The following is a 17328-nucleotide window of genomic DNA, read 5'->3' on the forward strand; positions in this document are numbered from 1 at the left end:
TACTAAGTAAACCAAAGGATTCCAAAGACTGCGAATCTGCATTCAAAGCGTTCATTGCAATCTCTGAAACTCACTCTGGGGTGACATCTTCCAAACTCAGATCAGCATCAAACTGTAAAGCCTTCGATATAGCCAAAGTTTCAAGCTCTATGACAGTTAGGGGGAGAGGGATGATTCCGACCATGTGTGCCAAGCCTTTTCCTTGGCATTCTCAAATGATCACTCCAATCTCTGCCCTATCTTCTTCTTGAAACATTGTATCGATATAATTTGTGCCAGAATCCTCCACAATTACATTAATAGTCGATCTCCAAAACAACAATAATCCACCTCCCATATCCAAAACAACATCCACAAAATTTTGTTCCTAGAAAATCACATCATCAGAGTTCACCTCGGACGTGTGTGGGTAGAAGGAATTGCACATAACTAAAAGAATGGTTAATTATTTAAGAGATTTGGACACGTTTGTTATAAAAAATAAAATAAAACAACAAATTTCACAATCTTTCAACGACAATTACTATTAACAATCTATTACATCTACAATCGTCTAATTTTTTGTCTACTTTTTGTTTCCTTAAAATTAATATCATATGACATATTACTTTTTTTGCATTAATTTATGGAACAAGTTTATCTTCCTTAAAGAACAAAATTTTACCCATAAAAATGGCCTTTTTAATCGTGGTAGCAAGTCCTATATTTTACAACTTATTACAAGGACTAAATTGCAACAAAAATAGCATTGTGGGGTCATAGAGCCCAGCGATATACATCCACCTTTTGTACTAGGCCCGAGGCCTATGACGAAACCCATAATTGCATATGAAGAAGACAGTGGTGATCATGGCAACCTAGGAAACCGTGCCGAGGACAACTCTGTCCTTGGATAGCCAAAGTCGAGGTAGAAGAAAAGTGATTTACTGACAAAGACAATCTTCCAAAGCACTCCAAGGAAAAAGATAAGTACAACAAGTAAGCACACTAGAGCATGACGGTAGAGCAATTCCAGGAAAAGCTACTGCCTCCACATTAAATGCTCCACAACTAACACTCTGACCGTATTAATGTGGAAATGATACCTGAGCAGTGGCTTTTCAGACTCACAGCTACTACCTAAAAACTTTGAGAGGAAGTTGATGTGACAAAGACCAACAACAGCAAATCTGACCTGCACGTGTATGGTGGAGATGAAGGAAGAAAGTAGTATATAAGGATGAAGGAGTGCTGAGAAAAAGGAGGGGGGAGAGATTTTACCAGAGAAAACACTGTAGCAATCTGAACTAATTTTGTAACCATTGTCACTGTCACTCAAGAAATAATAAGTTAAAGCTCCTCGAACTAGTGTCAAGGATTGAATTGCTTGCTCAAGTCCATATTTGTTTTACTTATTCATTCTTTAAATCATCTTCAACTGTTGTTACACTCATTAAAGTCCAGTTCTTCTATCCACTCTCTACAAATTTATTGTATTAGACTTGCTGGCCTTGAATTCACTTATCCCTTAGGAATAGTGCTCAAACCCAGTCCCCACAAGCATTATTTCAACCTGATTCTATTATTGACGTTGTTTTTATTATGAATAGATCATAATATTGTGAAAAACAAAATATATATTTTAAATTATATTGATTTATTATCATGTACTAGTTATAATTTATCACTTTAGTGTAATAATTTCTTTTTTGTTTACTTTTTTATTGTTAGTAATTTATATGAGAAGGTCCGATTGGTACAATATTACATGAACTTGAACTTATTATGCATCAATCATATCATAAATAAGTTGTCTTGCTATTAAAAAAAAAAATCATAGTATTTGTAGGGATAAAGGCCCAGGATAATATGTTGGGCCTTGAGCTTTTGTCCGAGGAAGCTGAATGGTCCGAGGAGGGGCAAATAGTCATTTAGAGTCTTAATTTAAAGTCTCATGAGTAAGGAATGAATAAAAGGTAGTCTGAGGATGAATTACTCCTCAAATGTGGCGTGTGCAGCTCAAATATGTATTCCAGCAAGTAGAATGACTCTCTAAGAAGCTGCAATGATAGAAACATGCTTCATGAACATACGAGAATGAGGGAAGCCCAAAAATATATAGGAGAAAGCTGTTGTCACTGTATTAAATGCATGACAGCTACTTTTCTGGCCGCATTTATGTGGAGAAAACTTCTGAACAGTGTTACCTTGTCTACTACAACTCACAGAAAGCCAGAGAGGGTGTCTGATGAGACAGGTACTCAAGTGGAGGCTCAAATGATCAACAAGTGTAAAATCAAGATGTTCCAAAAGGAGCTATATAATGGGAGAGACTCTCCTTAAAAAGGAAAGAGAAAGAGAGGGGACAAAGGGAAAAACAAGACTGTAACAATCTAAATTGTCTTTGTATTCAATTGAGATCAATATATACAAGTGTGACCTCCTCAGACTGAAAGTCTATTGATATCAGAATCTCTTATTTCATATTTGATTGCCACTCAATTTAGTACTAGTCGTTGTTCAACTTATTAGGGCCTAATTCTTCGATCCACTCTCTACAAATTTATTGTATTGGGTTCATTGGGTCAGTATCCCATACATTTTGGGCTTGGACTGTAAATCAAGACCCTACAGTATTAATCTTGTTTGGCGAGAGAGAGTGTGGCAGTGTGTATTTTTTCCCACCTTTTTGTGAGTAGTGAGATAGAGTAGCTGGAGGGGTTTTATTAGTGCTATTTTTGGCTACCTTTTTTCACTCTCTTTTCAACAAAGAAGATTTGTAGGAAGAATAATAACTGATAAGTGTGCATTCCACTAATAAAGTCCCACCATGGAGGATCTACAGGCATGCGTGGTATCTATTCTAAAGTTTACTACTCACTTAAGCTATTAAATCTATTCTAATATTCTATTAGAAGTTTACTACTCACTTGAGCTATTAAAGTAGGGTCCGATCAACTTATTGTATTATTTTTAAGGAAAAACAATAAAACAAAAAGGAGAGAATGTTACGGTGAGGTGATGACTGTGACTGGTAGGTATTATCATGTAATAAAAGCGATATAAGTTGAGGTGTCAAGTAAATTTAATATTTCATTATTTTTATTTTATCACATCAATAAGTTATAAACAAAACTGTGAAATTTGTTTTTTTATCAGAATAAAATTGTGAAATTTGTTTTTTGTATCATTGTTGTGTTGAATATTATTTGCTTATGTATCAATATTATTAGAATTATGTGGTTAAATAATTAAATTTATTATATCTTAATAACTTAATCTTTTGGGATAATCGAAAATTTAACATTGTATCAAAGTAAAAGCTCTCGAGTTTGAGAATATCTCAGTCCCACTGCTCACTTTTACAAAAGAAACAAAAAAAGCGCTTGCTTCCCACTTTAAGGTATTGGATTCCAAATTTTACCAACGTACCTTCTTTGATAAAATTCTCATTATTCACGCACACAAATGTTCCAATCACATTTTTACATCTATCATAAGAAAATTAATTTGTTCATAACAAAATATAAATAAAGAAATACATTTCATTCCGCATTCTATAAAATTCCCTTAAGATTTTATTCTTTAATAAAGAAAAAGAAAAAATTCCACCTTTAAATCATTGTTTTCTTCATTAATTTGTTGGAATTACATTTTCTCCTACCCTTGGAACTTTGGTTCCCGTGTTCTTCTTGCCATCATTATTGTATGAATACTCTCATGATTCGTTTTTCAAAAGAACATCGCATGCAACGTTTCTTTTTATTTTTACTTTTGCTGAATACCGTTTTCTTTATTCAAGAACTAATCCATTACATTGATAGACTTGATTGGTATGTTTGGTCTTTGGTCATAATTCCCTAATTATTAACGGGGAGCATGCATCATGAGTCATGACACATAATAACACCCCTTAATTGCGTAATAACAAATAACAATGAAGGAGAACCTTCCATCACCATAAGCCATGAAAACCAAAAGGAGCAAGAAAAATAAAATCACCATTTGAAAAAAGTGGTCAATTTCAATATTTAAATTGCTAAGCCTTGAAGACTTAAAGATACAGGTTTGTCGTTGTACGGTCTACTTATTACAGATGCGCCCTTTTTTTTTTTTTCCTGATGAATTATCCTACTCTACGTGCTAAGAGAGAAGGTAAAAAAATTGTGCATTGTTTAGCTAATAGAAAGAAAAATAATATTGTAGGGACACGATTCTCAAACGGCCCAACGATGACGTTGGGCTCGCGCGTGAAGGATCCCTTATAATAAAATTTGTAGAGAGTGGGCTTGAAAGGCTAGCGTTTGGTCTCAGGGCGTTGGTCCAAACCGGATTTTATGGAACTTAGATAAGGAAAGGCTTCAGCCTGAATTTCCAAGCCCCACAGCTTTATAACTTGATGGATTGGACTCCTCGGATCAGGTCCGAGGAGCACTTAATGTTTTTCTCCGGTTACCCGGCGGTGGGTTTTTCATGGTGGTGTACATATATTATCCGGGCATTCTCATCCCTGGAGTTTTTCCCCAGGAAATGAGCTGGATCCCTTCCTAATTAGTTTACCTTTCCTTTTATACTAGCATACGTTTGTTGTCCCTCGTCCACGTGTAGGGTCAGTTTTTCCAAGACTGATATTTGTCCCGTCAATCTAATCCCAGAATTGTTGGGGATGGTTAATAAAGCATAAAAATCAGGTTCTGTTAGGTGTAAAGTCTTATCAGTAAAGGGTATTAAGGACAACTTTCCTGAGATATTTTAGATCTTCTTATGGATTTGTTCTTATAGTTCTCTTTTACCCCTTTTGTCAAGGGAGCTTTAGGCTTGCCGAGGACTAAATCGTCCTCGGCTGCAAATCTGGACCATCCTTGGTCTTATACTTTTAAGCTTGGGCCATAACTTTTTTCAGTTTGGGCTTGCGGGCTCCCCACGAGCAAGTGGGCCTGGCCTATAAACTATCGGGCCCCACAAATATAAAAAATAAAAAATTTTAATTGAAAAATACTACTATAATATTTTTACAATAAATTTTAAATAACAGATTGTTATTAGTTAATATTGACGAGTAAAAAAATAATTTCAATGGTGAGTTCAAATTAGAACTAATAACAACTTTTCACATAAATTTTGTTGTGAAAGTATTACGTAAAATGTTGTGAACATAACACTTCTCATTGAAAAATATAATTGTTTAAAAAAAAATGATGATTAAAAAAAGAATAATCAATGAATGAAGAAATAATATTTAAATGAGACAGAGAATGTGATAGAGAAACTGTTGGAAAATGCATTTGAAAAAGGGGTATGTAAAAGAAAGAAAGAAAATGAAATGAAAGAAAGAAAAATAATATAAAAATAAAAAATTATAATTGAAAAATACTACCATAATATTTTCACAATAAATTTTAAATAACAGATTGTTATTAGTTAATATTGACGAGTAAAAAAAATAATTTCAATGGTGAGTTCAAATTAGAACTAGTAACAACTTTTCACATAAATTTTGTTGTGAAAGTATTACGTAAAATGTTGTGAACATAACATTTCTCATTGAAAAATATAATTGCTAAAAAAAAAAATGATGATTAAAAAAAGAATAAATAATGAATGAATAAATAATATTTAAATGATATAGAGAATGAGATAAAGAATCTGTTGGAAAGTGTATTTGAAAAAGGGGTATGTAAAAACTAAATTTCACTGTTCATTCTTCAAACAGTACAAAAATTTGAAGAAGCTGCTAGATATGCCCTTAGTTGCTAATTTTTCAGATAGTGTAATATGAATGAAGAATGTTCCACCATTAGTTTTCTCTTTTGTTCAGACTGATTTAGCCTCTTTCTCGATATAAAGTTAACTATCTTCTTTCTCAATAAAAAAAAAATAAAAAAAAAAGTTAAGAGTCTTATATCTCAGTTGACACCTCATCCTCTACACAACAAAAACGTCTAGATTCAAACCTCCCTCAGCCAACCAACGAATTATCAAAAAACAAAATATCATTACTCAAATTAAATATTATATGCGTTAATTCAATGATGTCACAGTGACGTTATATATATACTAGCCTCATCACACGTGCTTCGCACATGTGATGAGGTTTTTTTTTTTTTAATGGCCCTATTTTGTATTTAAAGAAAACTATGTTTTTATTTTATTTTTTTTATATATAATTTTTATTTTGAAAATCTAATTTATAAGTGAATAAATCAATTTGAAAATTAATAGGAAAGTGGTCATATTTTTTAGGCAATATTTTAGTGGGAGTTAGAGTTGCACTTTTATCAGATTATCCTTTAGTTTTGTCTCTACTTAAACATAAGGGTGTAGAGATATTTTTGAACTAAAAAAATGAGAAATTCAAATAGGGAAAGCCCCTTAAATAATAGTGTGTATATATATATATATATATATATAATGGGTTCCACTCTCAAAAAAAGAACTCTATGGTTTGAAACATATGTAATCTAATTGGGCCAAACAGTCAAAGTCCTTATTAGCATTGGGCTCTTAAGAATCACTGACTGGGCCCAGATCCAGCTACACCCACCACCTTTGCATTGGAGGTGTAGAGCCCACATTAACCAAAAATAAACCCATCATGACACCCAACCCCCACGCTCTCCATTCATGATTCATCTCTCTCCCTCCATTCACCTCTCTCTCTCTCTCTCTCTCTCTCTCTCACACCTGAAAGCAAATCTGTGAGAGCGAGTGAGCAAAACAAAACAACCAACCAAAGAGAAAAAGAAGCGAAACCCTAAAAAAATGGATGACTATACGAGGGAGATGATGGACCTCAAGACCCTCGTCACTCGGACTCTCGAGAAGAAGGGCGTCCTCGCCAAGATCCGGGTTTAATTTCCCACTTTAACCTCTTTCTCTCTCTCTCTCTCACTTTTTCGTTCAATTTCCGTGTTCGTTTTTCTAATTGGTAATTTTGCACCGAAATTTGTCTTCTTCTTTTTTTGAGCTAATTGTGTGATAATGATAACACTTAGTTGATGTTGATTGGGTTTTTGGATTGGAAGATCCTCCGTTTATTTAGGTTCTAGGAAATGTGCTTATTTTTGGTGTAAAATTATTAGGGTTTTTTATGGTGTTTAGTTTGGAGCTGAACTGGGTTTTTGAGAATGTTAGTTTTTTTTTTAAAAAAAAATTAGGTTTTGATTATGAATTTTAGTTTCACGAGCAGTTGATTAATAAAGCTCTAGCTCAACTGGCACCAAGACCCGCAGGTGTGTGTGACTTTCCAGTATTAAAAAAGATCAAGGAAGATGTTTGATCTGTCCCGGTGTGCTTTTATATGTATTAGTCTGTCTACCAGTTGAAACTTTCTTGGTTTTTTCTTATAAAGTAATGCTTTTTTTTAAAGATTGGGGTTCGATTTGAAGGGCGAACAAAAGTCCATAAAATAGCTTTAGTATAAGAACTAAAAAAGGACATGTCAATTAAGGAAGAAACGGAGAGTATGGCTTAGGATAGAATGGTGGAAAAGAGTGCCCAAAATTTTGAGACTAAGGCTTGGTTATATTTGTTGTTTTTGTTATCTATGGCGTGTATTTTTTTTTTTTTTTTGATTCACATGTTGATTTGGGTATTGTGAATAAAACCGGGAGGTGAAAATTATGACCTTTGATGGGTAGATTTTGCGAAACATAATAAATATAAATGACCCTGATTACAGTTGATGAAGAATTAGTGAAGTGACTCCAATGAATTGGGATTGAGGATTAGTTGGGTTGAGTTTTATGCTTTATTACCAAGAGGAATTGAACGATTCCATCAATGTTAAAACTTTCGCTAATTGATTCATGTTGTTGGATTTTTGCTAGGCCGAACTCAGAGCAAGTGTGTTTGAGGCAATTGAAGAGGAGGATCGGGTAGTTGAAAAAGAAGAAGGTTTGCCTCCTGCATTACTTGGTAGCTGCAATGATCGTGCAAAACAACTTCATGCTTCTCCCTCAGGTTCCTCCACGCATCTATATTCTTTCCTATTTGTTTAATACATTCAGTCCAGTTTGGATGGGTCAGGTGTAAGCCAATTAAGGTCTTAAAGCTTCAGTCTATGCATTAAATAAGAGTCAAAATTAATATTTTTCCTTTGAAACCAGACGTTTGGCACGTTATTTAGGTGATCCTTTCAGAGTAACTTTGATTCTTAACCAATATTATCCGAGTTCTTCATGTAAAGAATAAAATGATGTGAAATGCGCCAACATGGCTTCTGTTCCACCTTAAATGTTAGGTTTTAATTTTTCATTGTGATTTCTTGATTTTCTTGCCTCTTCTTTTACTAACCATGCAATTGATGTGGAACATATGAAAATGGTGACATCTTGCTGCAGAACATGATGCATCTGCATGTTACTATTGTAATTATGAGGGTTTAAAGTATTATTTATGGCAATATTTCTAATTTATTCCTCTTTCATTGCACTCTTTTAATTGCAGGACGGCTACTTACTGCTCTTATATGCGAATACCTAGACTGGGCGCAACTAAATCATACTCTAAAAGTTTATTTGCCAGAGTGTAATTTGGTAATTGATGTGGAACATATGAAAATTCTCGTGTGGTTTATAGTATTGCTGATTTTGTTGCAATAAATTTTGAACTAATTTGTTCAATTTGCTTCTAACTTATAAGGGGATTATTTTGTAGCAAAAAGATTCTTGGAAAGCTGAGTTGAAAGAATTTAGTAGCAAGAATGGATATGATCTCAACAGGAATGGTGATAGTGGTCCTTTGCTTTTGGATGTGCTTGAAGGATTCTTAAAGTTTGAGGTTTGATATTAGATCTCATTTAGACATCAATATTTTCATCTTCAATTGAAAATGTGTGTGGTTCAACTAACACTTCCTGGTGTTTTCAATTAAGACATTTAAGGTTCAAATCCCCCATCCCCCACAACTATCAAATTATCCACAAAAAATAATAAATAAAGTGTGGTAACTAACATGATAATGCTAACTTTGTGCATCAAGGTTGATTAGACTGTCCTATGTAGGAGTACTATGTATGATTTTATACATGTGTGTTTCCATGCATTTATGATTAATTTCTTCCAAGGATGCTTAATTTGAAGGACTAGGAATTAGATATGTATGTGGGTTGTCTGATCTAGATGTGTGCATTTTAACATCTCCTCTACCAAGTCATCTTTGTATGTTAAGAATAGTAGCAGCCTTCTTGATGTATATAAAGGTAGCCACAATGAAGCTTTAAATTTTTTTTATTTTTTATTTTTATGAATGTGATTTGCAATACTGATGCTCTGGAATTAACTAATGATTGGTATTTATATGAATGTTCAAAATTTGAGATTTGGTCTTAACCTATTTCTCAGGGATTGTATGTATGTAGATATATGTAATATTCAATTTTGATTTTTTGTTTTTAAATTGATTAATTGTTCCTTTGAATCATGTTTTGATAGAACCTATCCCAAGCAAGGGGTACTGGAAGAAGGTTAACTGCTCAAGAAACTGAGTCCTTATCCAATTTAGAGTCCAGGAACATTCGAAGGCCTTCTTCATCATCAGTTGGTGGGGGCTTGCCTCCACTGGGAAGGTTCTGCTCCTACATCACATTTCATTCTCTTACTCTAACTTGTTTAATCTCTCTTTTCCCTTTCCCCTTTCTTTTCCTTCACTCCCATTGATACTTTGGTTTGTTGGTGTGCAAATTCTAGGTCTATTCCTTCTTCCCAGGCATCGGGTAAGTAATGAAGCTATTTGTGATTTCCTTCCAGTATCTGCTTGCTTGTGATTTTCTTTACCTGATATGTTCTAGCTTTCAGATCGTAGAGGAGGCTCCTCCATGTCTGGTTACAGGAAGGATGAGTACAGTTGGAGATATGACAGTGACGAGCACCCAGAGGATGTAATTCGAGCTTCAGCTGCCTTGGAGAACCTTCAATTGGATAGAAAAGCTCGAAATCTTACTACATCTTGGCGGTTTGTTCTGATACCCCAATCAACAAATTTGTTTCTATTTTCCATTTGTTACAAGTGAAAAATAAACAAAGGATATTGATTATTGACTCTAGAAACATCCAACATGCCTACATGCTGTTCCCTTGTGGACTGCTAGAAAATTAATTCTTTGTGGGGTATGGAGATTACGATTTCCATCATCACCACCATGACCATCATTATTTAGCAGGAGGTCAATTGTTAAAAGATGTAGTGTAGGCTAGGGCTAGCTATGCCTCATAAATGCCTATCTTACTGCCTGAGTAGTAATATACATATTATTAATGTTTGGTCGGTGGAAAATTTTCACAGCATTGCTGTTTTCTTTTGAAGAATTTAGAGTTTGTTGATGCATTTTGTTTTGCTAAGAGATGGATTAATGAATGAACAAGCATGTAATATTCTTTCATCACTCTCGTTCAAATGTTGGCATCTCTTGTCTTTATAATTATTTATCAATAATGATTTTTATTTTTTATATCCATGTACCGCTGATAGTAAAGGATGGCAACTTGTGCTCTCTTGGCCCCCTTTTTGTTTTTGTTTTTGTTTTTTTTTCAATTTTTCTTTTAATTAAAAAAAAAAAAAAAAAAACCTTGGTGTCAGCATAGCTGTGCCTGTCTTAAACTACCTTAACCTCATAGCTCATGCATATTGTATTCTTAGCTTATTTGATGGACTTGGTTTCAGGCATGCTGGGGATGGAATCAGTGAGGATGATGGCAGGCCAGACCATATGTAGCTGAGTGAATTCCTTTGTACGACTGCATGTGTATTTCAATGTATTTTTTTTTTCAACGTTGAATGAGGGTAGTGATGATATGTAAGATATTGTATTGTGATTTGATTTAGTGCTTTGATTGAGCTTTATTTAGTTTTGTTTTATTTCTGACCCATGAATTTCATATCAGTGACTTTGCCCTGTGTAAAAATTCCTAATTTGGAAGGATTAAATATTGTGCGAGTGTAAAAATTAAGTGGCTATGTAGTCCCTAGTCAGCTTATACCACCTGCTTGAAGGCTTTCCTATTTGGATGAAATATGTATCCCACGTTCTAGCTCTTGATTTGGATTCAATCCATATACTATTCTTGACAATTCTAGTCAAGTTCCTCTTAAATATTATCTAATGTACGGGGCTGTGTTCTTCTTTAATATATATTTTCCTTTACTTATCAAAAAAAAAATATTATCTAATCACTGCAGTCCCTTCTCTGAAAACAATGTAACGGAGTAAAATGAAGGAATTTGGTGTAACCTGGAGAGAGAGAGAGAGATAAGGAGGGTTGAAATTAGTTTTGCTTCGTTTTCCTTGAGGAAGCCAATACTTTAATGCGTAGGTGACCCGTGACTGCTTCTCGGTTCTCAGGAATGCCTTTGCTCCCTGCATAGATGTGACACATCATGATATGGCCTTTGTTCCCTACTGTTGTAATTGTAAGAATCATTTACTTGTGAATAATGCACATAAAGGAAAGGAGGACAAAAACTAGCGTTTTTTTTTTTTGGTAAACAAAACTAGCGTAAACTCTCTTAACTAGGATAAAAGGAGGAAGTTTCTCAAAAAAAAAAAAAAAAGGGATAAAAGGAGGATACAAACTAGCATAAACTCTCTTTTAACTAGAACAAGGATCCAAATTTCATGTTCCAAATTGTGTTCGATCGATCCTCAATTTGATCTTATTTGATTTTTTTTTTTTTTAATTATATAAAAAAACTCGAGCTATTCTTAACCCAAATTTCTAGGTTTGATCCTCAATGCGTGCCTATTGTGAGTTAAAGTCTCTAGTTTCGATCCCCATTGAATTCATTAGTACTTTCTTATTTTACCATAAAAAGCTAGAGAAGAAGGAGAAAAAGATGGATGGTCGGCAGAGTCAGCTTGTAAGCTTCAAGGTAACCCCACATAGGAAAGAAAAATCAAAGTATCATATGATATGCTCCACGACAACCTAAACACCTCGTGGGCTAATTCAAAGTTAGCACACAGCGTGGCTTTATTTCAAACGTCAAAAACTTCATTCAGTCCTCACTTTCAGGAACAGGAACACAACACATGTACACAACACAATAATCCACACTTTTGCCACACTCCCCCAAACTTTTCTCTCTCTCTCTCTCTCTCTCTCGCTCTGCAACACACAAATTTTGGAGCACTATTCCATGGCGGTGTTGAACCGCTTGTTGTTGAGAGTGGGAGCGAGAGCCACAACTACAAGCCACTCCAAATTCCGTGCCTTCTCTTCTTCTTGCTCCATAGTAAACCCCGAAGCTGACCTCAAAGCTTCTCCTCCGTCTTCGTCTTCTTCTTTGCTAGGCTCGAAGCTCCTCCCTCTCCGCCAAGACCACCATCACCACCCAGTCCAATGGGTTTTCCTTGGCTGCCCAGGCGTCGGAAAAGGCACCTACGCCTCTCGCCTCTCCAAACTCCTCCATGTCCCTCACATCGCCACCGGCGATCTCGTCCGCGACGAGCTCTCCTCCTCCGGCCCCCTCTCTTCTCAGGTTCAATTCCAATTGTTTTAGGAAACTGAGTCTGACTTTTTTGTTTTTTTGGTAAAGTGGACTTTGAGTTACAAGTTACAACAGAGACAATTATTGTTGTTAGTTCTACACTAAGGTTATAAATTGATCCATGTTGGTGACAACTAGTTTATTGTAACAGCCTTTGATATGATATGTATCCATTAGCCAACCGCTTTTGTCAGTGTTACTGACCAGCTCTTTACTTAATAAGATCTAAGTATAAATCAATAGGAAAACTAGAGAATCCCTTACCTTTGTAGCAATGAAAATGACATAAACAACAACTTGATTCGCTTCTCGATAAATAAGATTTCCCTTTATATCTTAACTTGCTTATATATACTGACTATTATCACAATCATGAATTCTAGAAACTTTTTTTCAAACTCATACTAATTTTATCATAAGGTTGTTAACAAGCCAAGGCTACAAAAAAGGTAGAGGAATTCTTAAGTTCGCATCAGTAGTTGTAAAAAATGACAAGTCAATTAAGAAGGGGGCAAAGAGTATCTATATAAATAGGATGGAGTGTCAAAAAAATTATAAGATATGTGGCCAATCCATATTAATCTGCTAAGGATCCACAGCTAACCCCCAAAGTTGTGGAACTAAGGCTTGGCTGTTGTTGTTTTTGAATCACGTTATATAAATGTTAAACCCTTATTATTATACGTTTGTAATAAATCCTCCCTCAAAGCTATAGTTTCAATCTTTGGAACAGAAATTCACCTTTTAACCTTTTACCAAGTGCTAGAACACACCTTCACTCCTCTTCTAAAATCTAGAACCATCAAAATTTATTTTAAACCACCCTTGTATTGGAGGATACCATTGTATGAATCTCTTTATTTTCAATACCTTTTTATGAACTTTTCTTCTTCTTAAAGATTTGCAGGAGTAAAATGGTCATTATACATTCTGGCAGTCTTTCTGAAATTATACAGAGCATTCTTGTTGAAATAACCCTCATTTCTTTTACACCATAGTTGCCACAAAACATCAACAAAATTTTCTGTTACAATCACATTAGAAAAGAATATTCCTTTTTTTTAAAAGATTAAAAAAAAAAAAAAATAGAATCATTGAATATATCCAATTTTTGAATGATGTTGAACTATAGGACAGTTGAGCATGTGCTTTCAAAGTTTATAAGTTATACGCCAGAAAAATCTGTAAAAGATTTTTTTTTTTCAATGAAGATTTGATAACCTGAGAACCATTTGTCTTTAGTTATTACAAAATTAGGATAAAAACCAAAATTTCTCTGACTTTATGCTACATAAGATGTGTCTAATTTTTTGGCTGAGTAATAATTTTTTTATTTTTTGCTTGGTTTTTAAGGTGTTTCTCTGAATCTTCTTTATTTTATTTATTCTTTTATATGCAGCTTGCAGAGATTGTTAACCAAGGGCAATTGGTTTCAGATGAAATTATAATAAATTTGTTATCCAAGCGTCTTGAAGCTGGTGAAGCTAAGGGTGAATCTGGCTTCATTCTTGACGGTTTCCCTCGAACCATAAGACAGGCGGTGAGCATTTCTTCTGATGAATTTCATGAATAATGAAGCATTAATTTAGCAATCTATGATATCTTGTTTGATATTGTATGAAATGAACATTAATAAATGAAGTAGAAAAAGAAAAAGACAAGGGGAAGAGGAGGGGGGCGGGGAGGCTAATAGAGTTATTGGTAAAGCTAATAAACTTCTCATCAATCTTAGTACCTATTGTTATTTATTAAAAAAAAAAAAAAATTGTAGTACCTATCATGATGGTTAAGAGGCTTTTCCAAATGAGACAGACAAAGTAGCTCTCTTGATAGTTCCTAAAGGTAGATGTCTAAGGTTATGGGAAATTACCATGGATATAGTTATATCAATCCTAGTCTGCAATGACACATCGATCTCGACACCAGCCAAAATGAATGCCACTTTTTGCCGCATAAGCAACTGGGGGACTTATCACTTTTTTTTCAGTTACTCTAATATCACAGTCTTTTCCAAATAGCATATATGTGCAATTCAAAAACATATACCCTTTTAGTTCTGTGCCATATTGGTTTCTAAGGTGAAATTATTAACAATGATAAGAAGAGTTAAAGATTAAAGTGGAATCCTTCTCTTTTCCAGCTTATTCATATCCTTCTTATTGTTCTGACTCCATACTACATCTAGTGTCATTTTAATGGTGAAGAGGCCTAATAAATTATCTAAACATTATGTTTTGGCTGTTGTCCAGGAAATTCTGGAGGGGGTAACAGACATTGACTTGGTGGTTAACCTGAAGCTTCGAGAAGAAGCATTGCTTGCAAAGTGCCTTGGAAGAAGAATATGTAGTGAGTGTGGAGGAAACTACAATGTTGCATGTATTGACATAAAGGGTGAGGATGGGAGTCCTGGAATGTACATGGCTCCACTTCTTCCCCCTCCACATTGTGCATCTAAACTTATCACTCGACCGGATGATACTGAAGAAGTTGTAAAGGAACGCCTTCGTATATATTACGAAATGGTATTGCTCCATACTCTCAAATGTTCATTGTTCAACATATTTTTATTAAAATTCTTTATAATATTTTGTATTTCAAAAAATGTTAAAAAGATAGAAAGCAACCACCTATGATGCATGTACACTTTTCCCTTCTGAGCCCTGCTGAGGATTGATGTGTTGGACACTTTGCTGCGCTAAAATTGGTGTCTAGCATCTGTTTTGAGTCTTTTGACATTTAAAAAAGCATCACCTATTTTTATTTATGATACTGTTCATAAGATGAGGCTGTAATATCATATTGCTGTAGAAAATTATTGTCTATGATACATGAATGTTCACCAATGCTATGCCCTAATGTCTACATTTTTGGAAATTGTGTCCATTAACGGCCTTCTCCATTTTTCTCCCTTGTCTATCACCATAATTTATGGAGCCTCTTTATGTGAATTCAATATAGTTACTCTACTAAAGACTGTCTCAATGTTAGTACTGTATTCCTTAACCAGTCTAGCCTGTTTTATTGTTCATTGTCATTGTCATTGTCATCATCATTGGGAACTCAATAGTCCATAGGATGATATTTGAGTGAATGACTGGGAATTTTATGGTCTATCTTCAAAATAGAGAATCCTTTTCCAAGTTAAAAGAATTAAATAAAGGTGCTGGGGGAGGGGCTTAGGGTTGCTCTAGAGAATGAGGTATTGGATTTCGGTTCTTTATTTTTTATTTTTTACTTATCAAAAATAATTGGTCCATGGTGTTTCTTAAATATGACCATCTGGTGTTTTGATTTGCAACTGAATATTACTACAAGTAATTGTGTCTTGTTTTAGAGTGTTGGATGCCTTGAGCATTAGTATTGGTGGTGCTAAAAAGCCATATTGCTATTTTTAGCACCACCAACACTAAAAAGCATGCTGCAATGGTGGAGGGAAAGCCAAAAAATTTGGCTTTTGAGCTACAGTGCACTGTGCACCGTAGCTAAGAAGGTAAAAAAAAAAAAAAACAATATTTTATTAAAAGTTATTCTATTTATTGTGTTGCTGGTGGTGGTTGTTGTTTATTGTAGTAGATATATTATTTTATTGTGTTGAAAGCTAAAATAAAACCACCGATGTTAGGTGTTTTGTAAAGTGAGGTGGTAAAATAAATAGAGTAGCTTTTTGTGGTGCCAAATTGCTAAATTTATGGCTCCACCAATGTGGATTGCTCATCTGTGAGCTGCTTTAGAGGATAATCACAATCATGTGGGGTGTAAGAACATGTTAGAATGGAGACATGAACATCCCTAGCTGTTGGGAGTGGGGTGCAGAACCTCATGGTCAATGGTGAATGCAACTTGGGCCGTAGAAAAATATGTTTCTCTAATCCATATCATACTTTAACATGGCTAGTAATATTTTTTAACTTAATCAACAATGATATTATCCATTTTTTGTTCAATTAGTGAGTTTTGCACTGAAATTTCCTCATTCTTGCAGACTCAACCTGTGGAAGAATTCTACCGCAGTCGTGGGAAGTTGTTGGAGTTTGATCTGCCAGGTGGGATCCCAGAATCCTGGCCAAAGCTGCTTCAAGCTCTGCATCTTGAAGACCATGATGACAAGCAGTCTGCAGCAGCATGAATTAAGTTACTTTTCTGCAATCTGTAGTATATTTACAAAGTAAGCTAGTTCATTCTTTGCATGTTGAAGATATGCGCATGCATATCTGTTTAAAAACGAAGGGCAACATCATTTATGTCCAATAAGAAGTGATACATGCCTAGGCATCTACAAGGAAGCTCCCTGTTAGGAGGAGATACATGGAATTTGTAAGATAATTGTTTGGAGAGCGAGGAATTTTTATATTTTTTAGCTTGCCTGAATACAACTGGGCCAGTGAGGGCAGCTCTACTGTTTCAAATTGTGCTGTGAGAACTTGAGGATTGAATGTCCCATATAGAACAGAATTGCCTACTTGTGAACTGGGTCAGAGGTCCTAGTTATCCCGATCCACACAATCTGGTGCATCTTGAAACTATCTTAAAGAGTTACCATGAGTTTAGGCCATGTTACTCATATGCAAGTAATCTGTTTTTTCTTTTCTTTACCTTTTTGGGAAATTGGGATAATTACGTGAACCATAAATAACTTGTTGCGTCACCTTTTTAACCTAGTTTTCTACACACACACACAGATTGATTTAACAGCCAAACCTCATTGAGTAAAAAATGTTCTAAATTCTTCCCCCTAATGTCTTTCTCCTTATGCATTTTAAAGAGATTTTTGTGTTCTTCTAAACCACAAAAATCTAAATATTCTGCCAGTGAGTTCATTTGGTAGAGAACTTCGAGGGAAATCTTGGGAACACAATAGTTTCA

At 34.7% G+C, this 17328-nt stretch overlaps 2 protein-coding genes across 2 annotated transcripts; both read left to right on the top strand.

Annotated features, from left to right (window-relative positions):
• The first annotated feature begins 6611 nt into the window (after positions 1-6611).
• Positions 6612-10825, top strand: LOC126697351 (protein TONNEAU 1a-like). Its single transcript, XM_050394312.1, has 8 exons — positions 6612-6828; positions 7809-7941; positions 8428-8516; positions 8638-8760; positions 9414-9547; positions 9669-9694; positions 9777-9933; positions 10642-10825. The coding sequence occupies exons 1-8, from the start codon at positions 6742-6744 to the stop codon at positions 10691-10693; spliced, it is 801 nt and encodes a 266-aa protein (XP_050250269.1). The 5' UTR covers positions 6612-6741; the 3' UTR covers positions 10694-10825.
• Positions 10826-11942: 1117 nt separating this feature from the next.
• On the top strand, positions 11943-17017 carry LOC126697350 (probable adenylate kinase 6, chloroplastic). The gene is made up of 4 exons (XM_050394311.1): positions 11943-12456; positions 13865-14005; positions 14715-14987; positions 16448-17017. The coding sequence occupies exons 1-4, from the start codon at positions 12115-12117 to the stop codon at positions 16589-16591; spliced, it is 900 nt and encodes a 299-aa protein (XP_050250268.1). The 5' UTR covers positions 11943-12114; the 3' UTR covers positions 16592-17017.
• Positions 17018-17328: the final 311 nt, after the last annotated feature.

This window comes from Quercus robur, chromosome 8 (genome assembly GCF_932294415.1).
Source record: "Quercus robur chromosome 8, dhQueRobu3.1, whole genome shotgun sequence".
Classification (NCBI taxonomy): Eukaryota; Viridiplantae; Streptophyta; class Magnoliopsida; order Fagales; family Fagaceae; genus Quercus; species Quercus robur.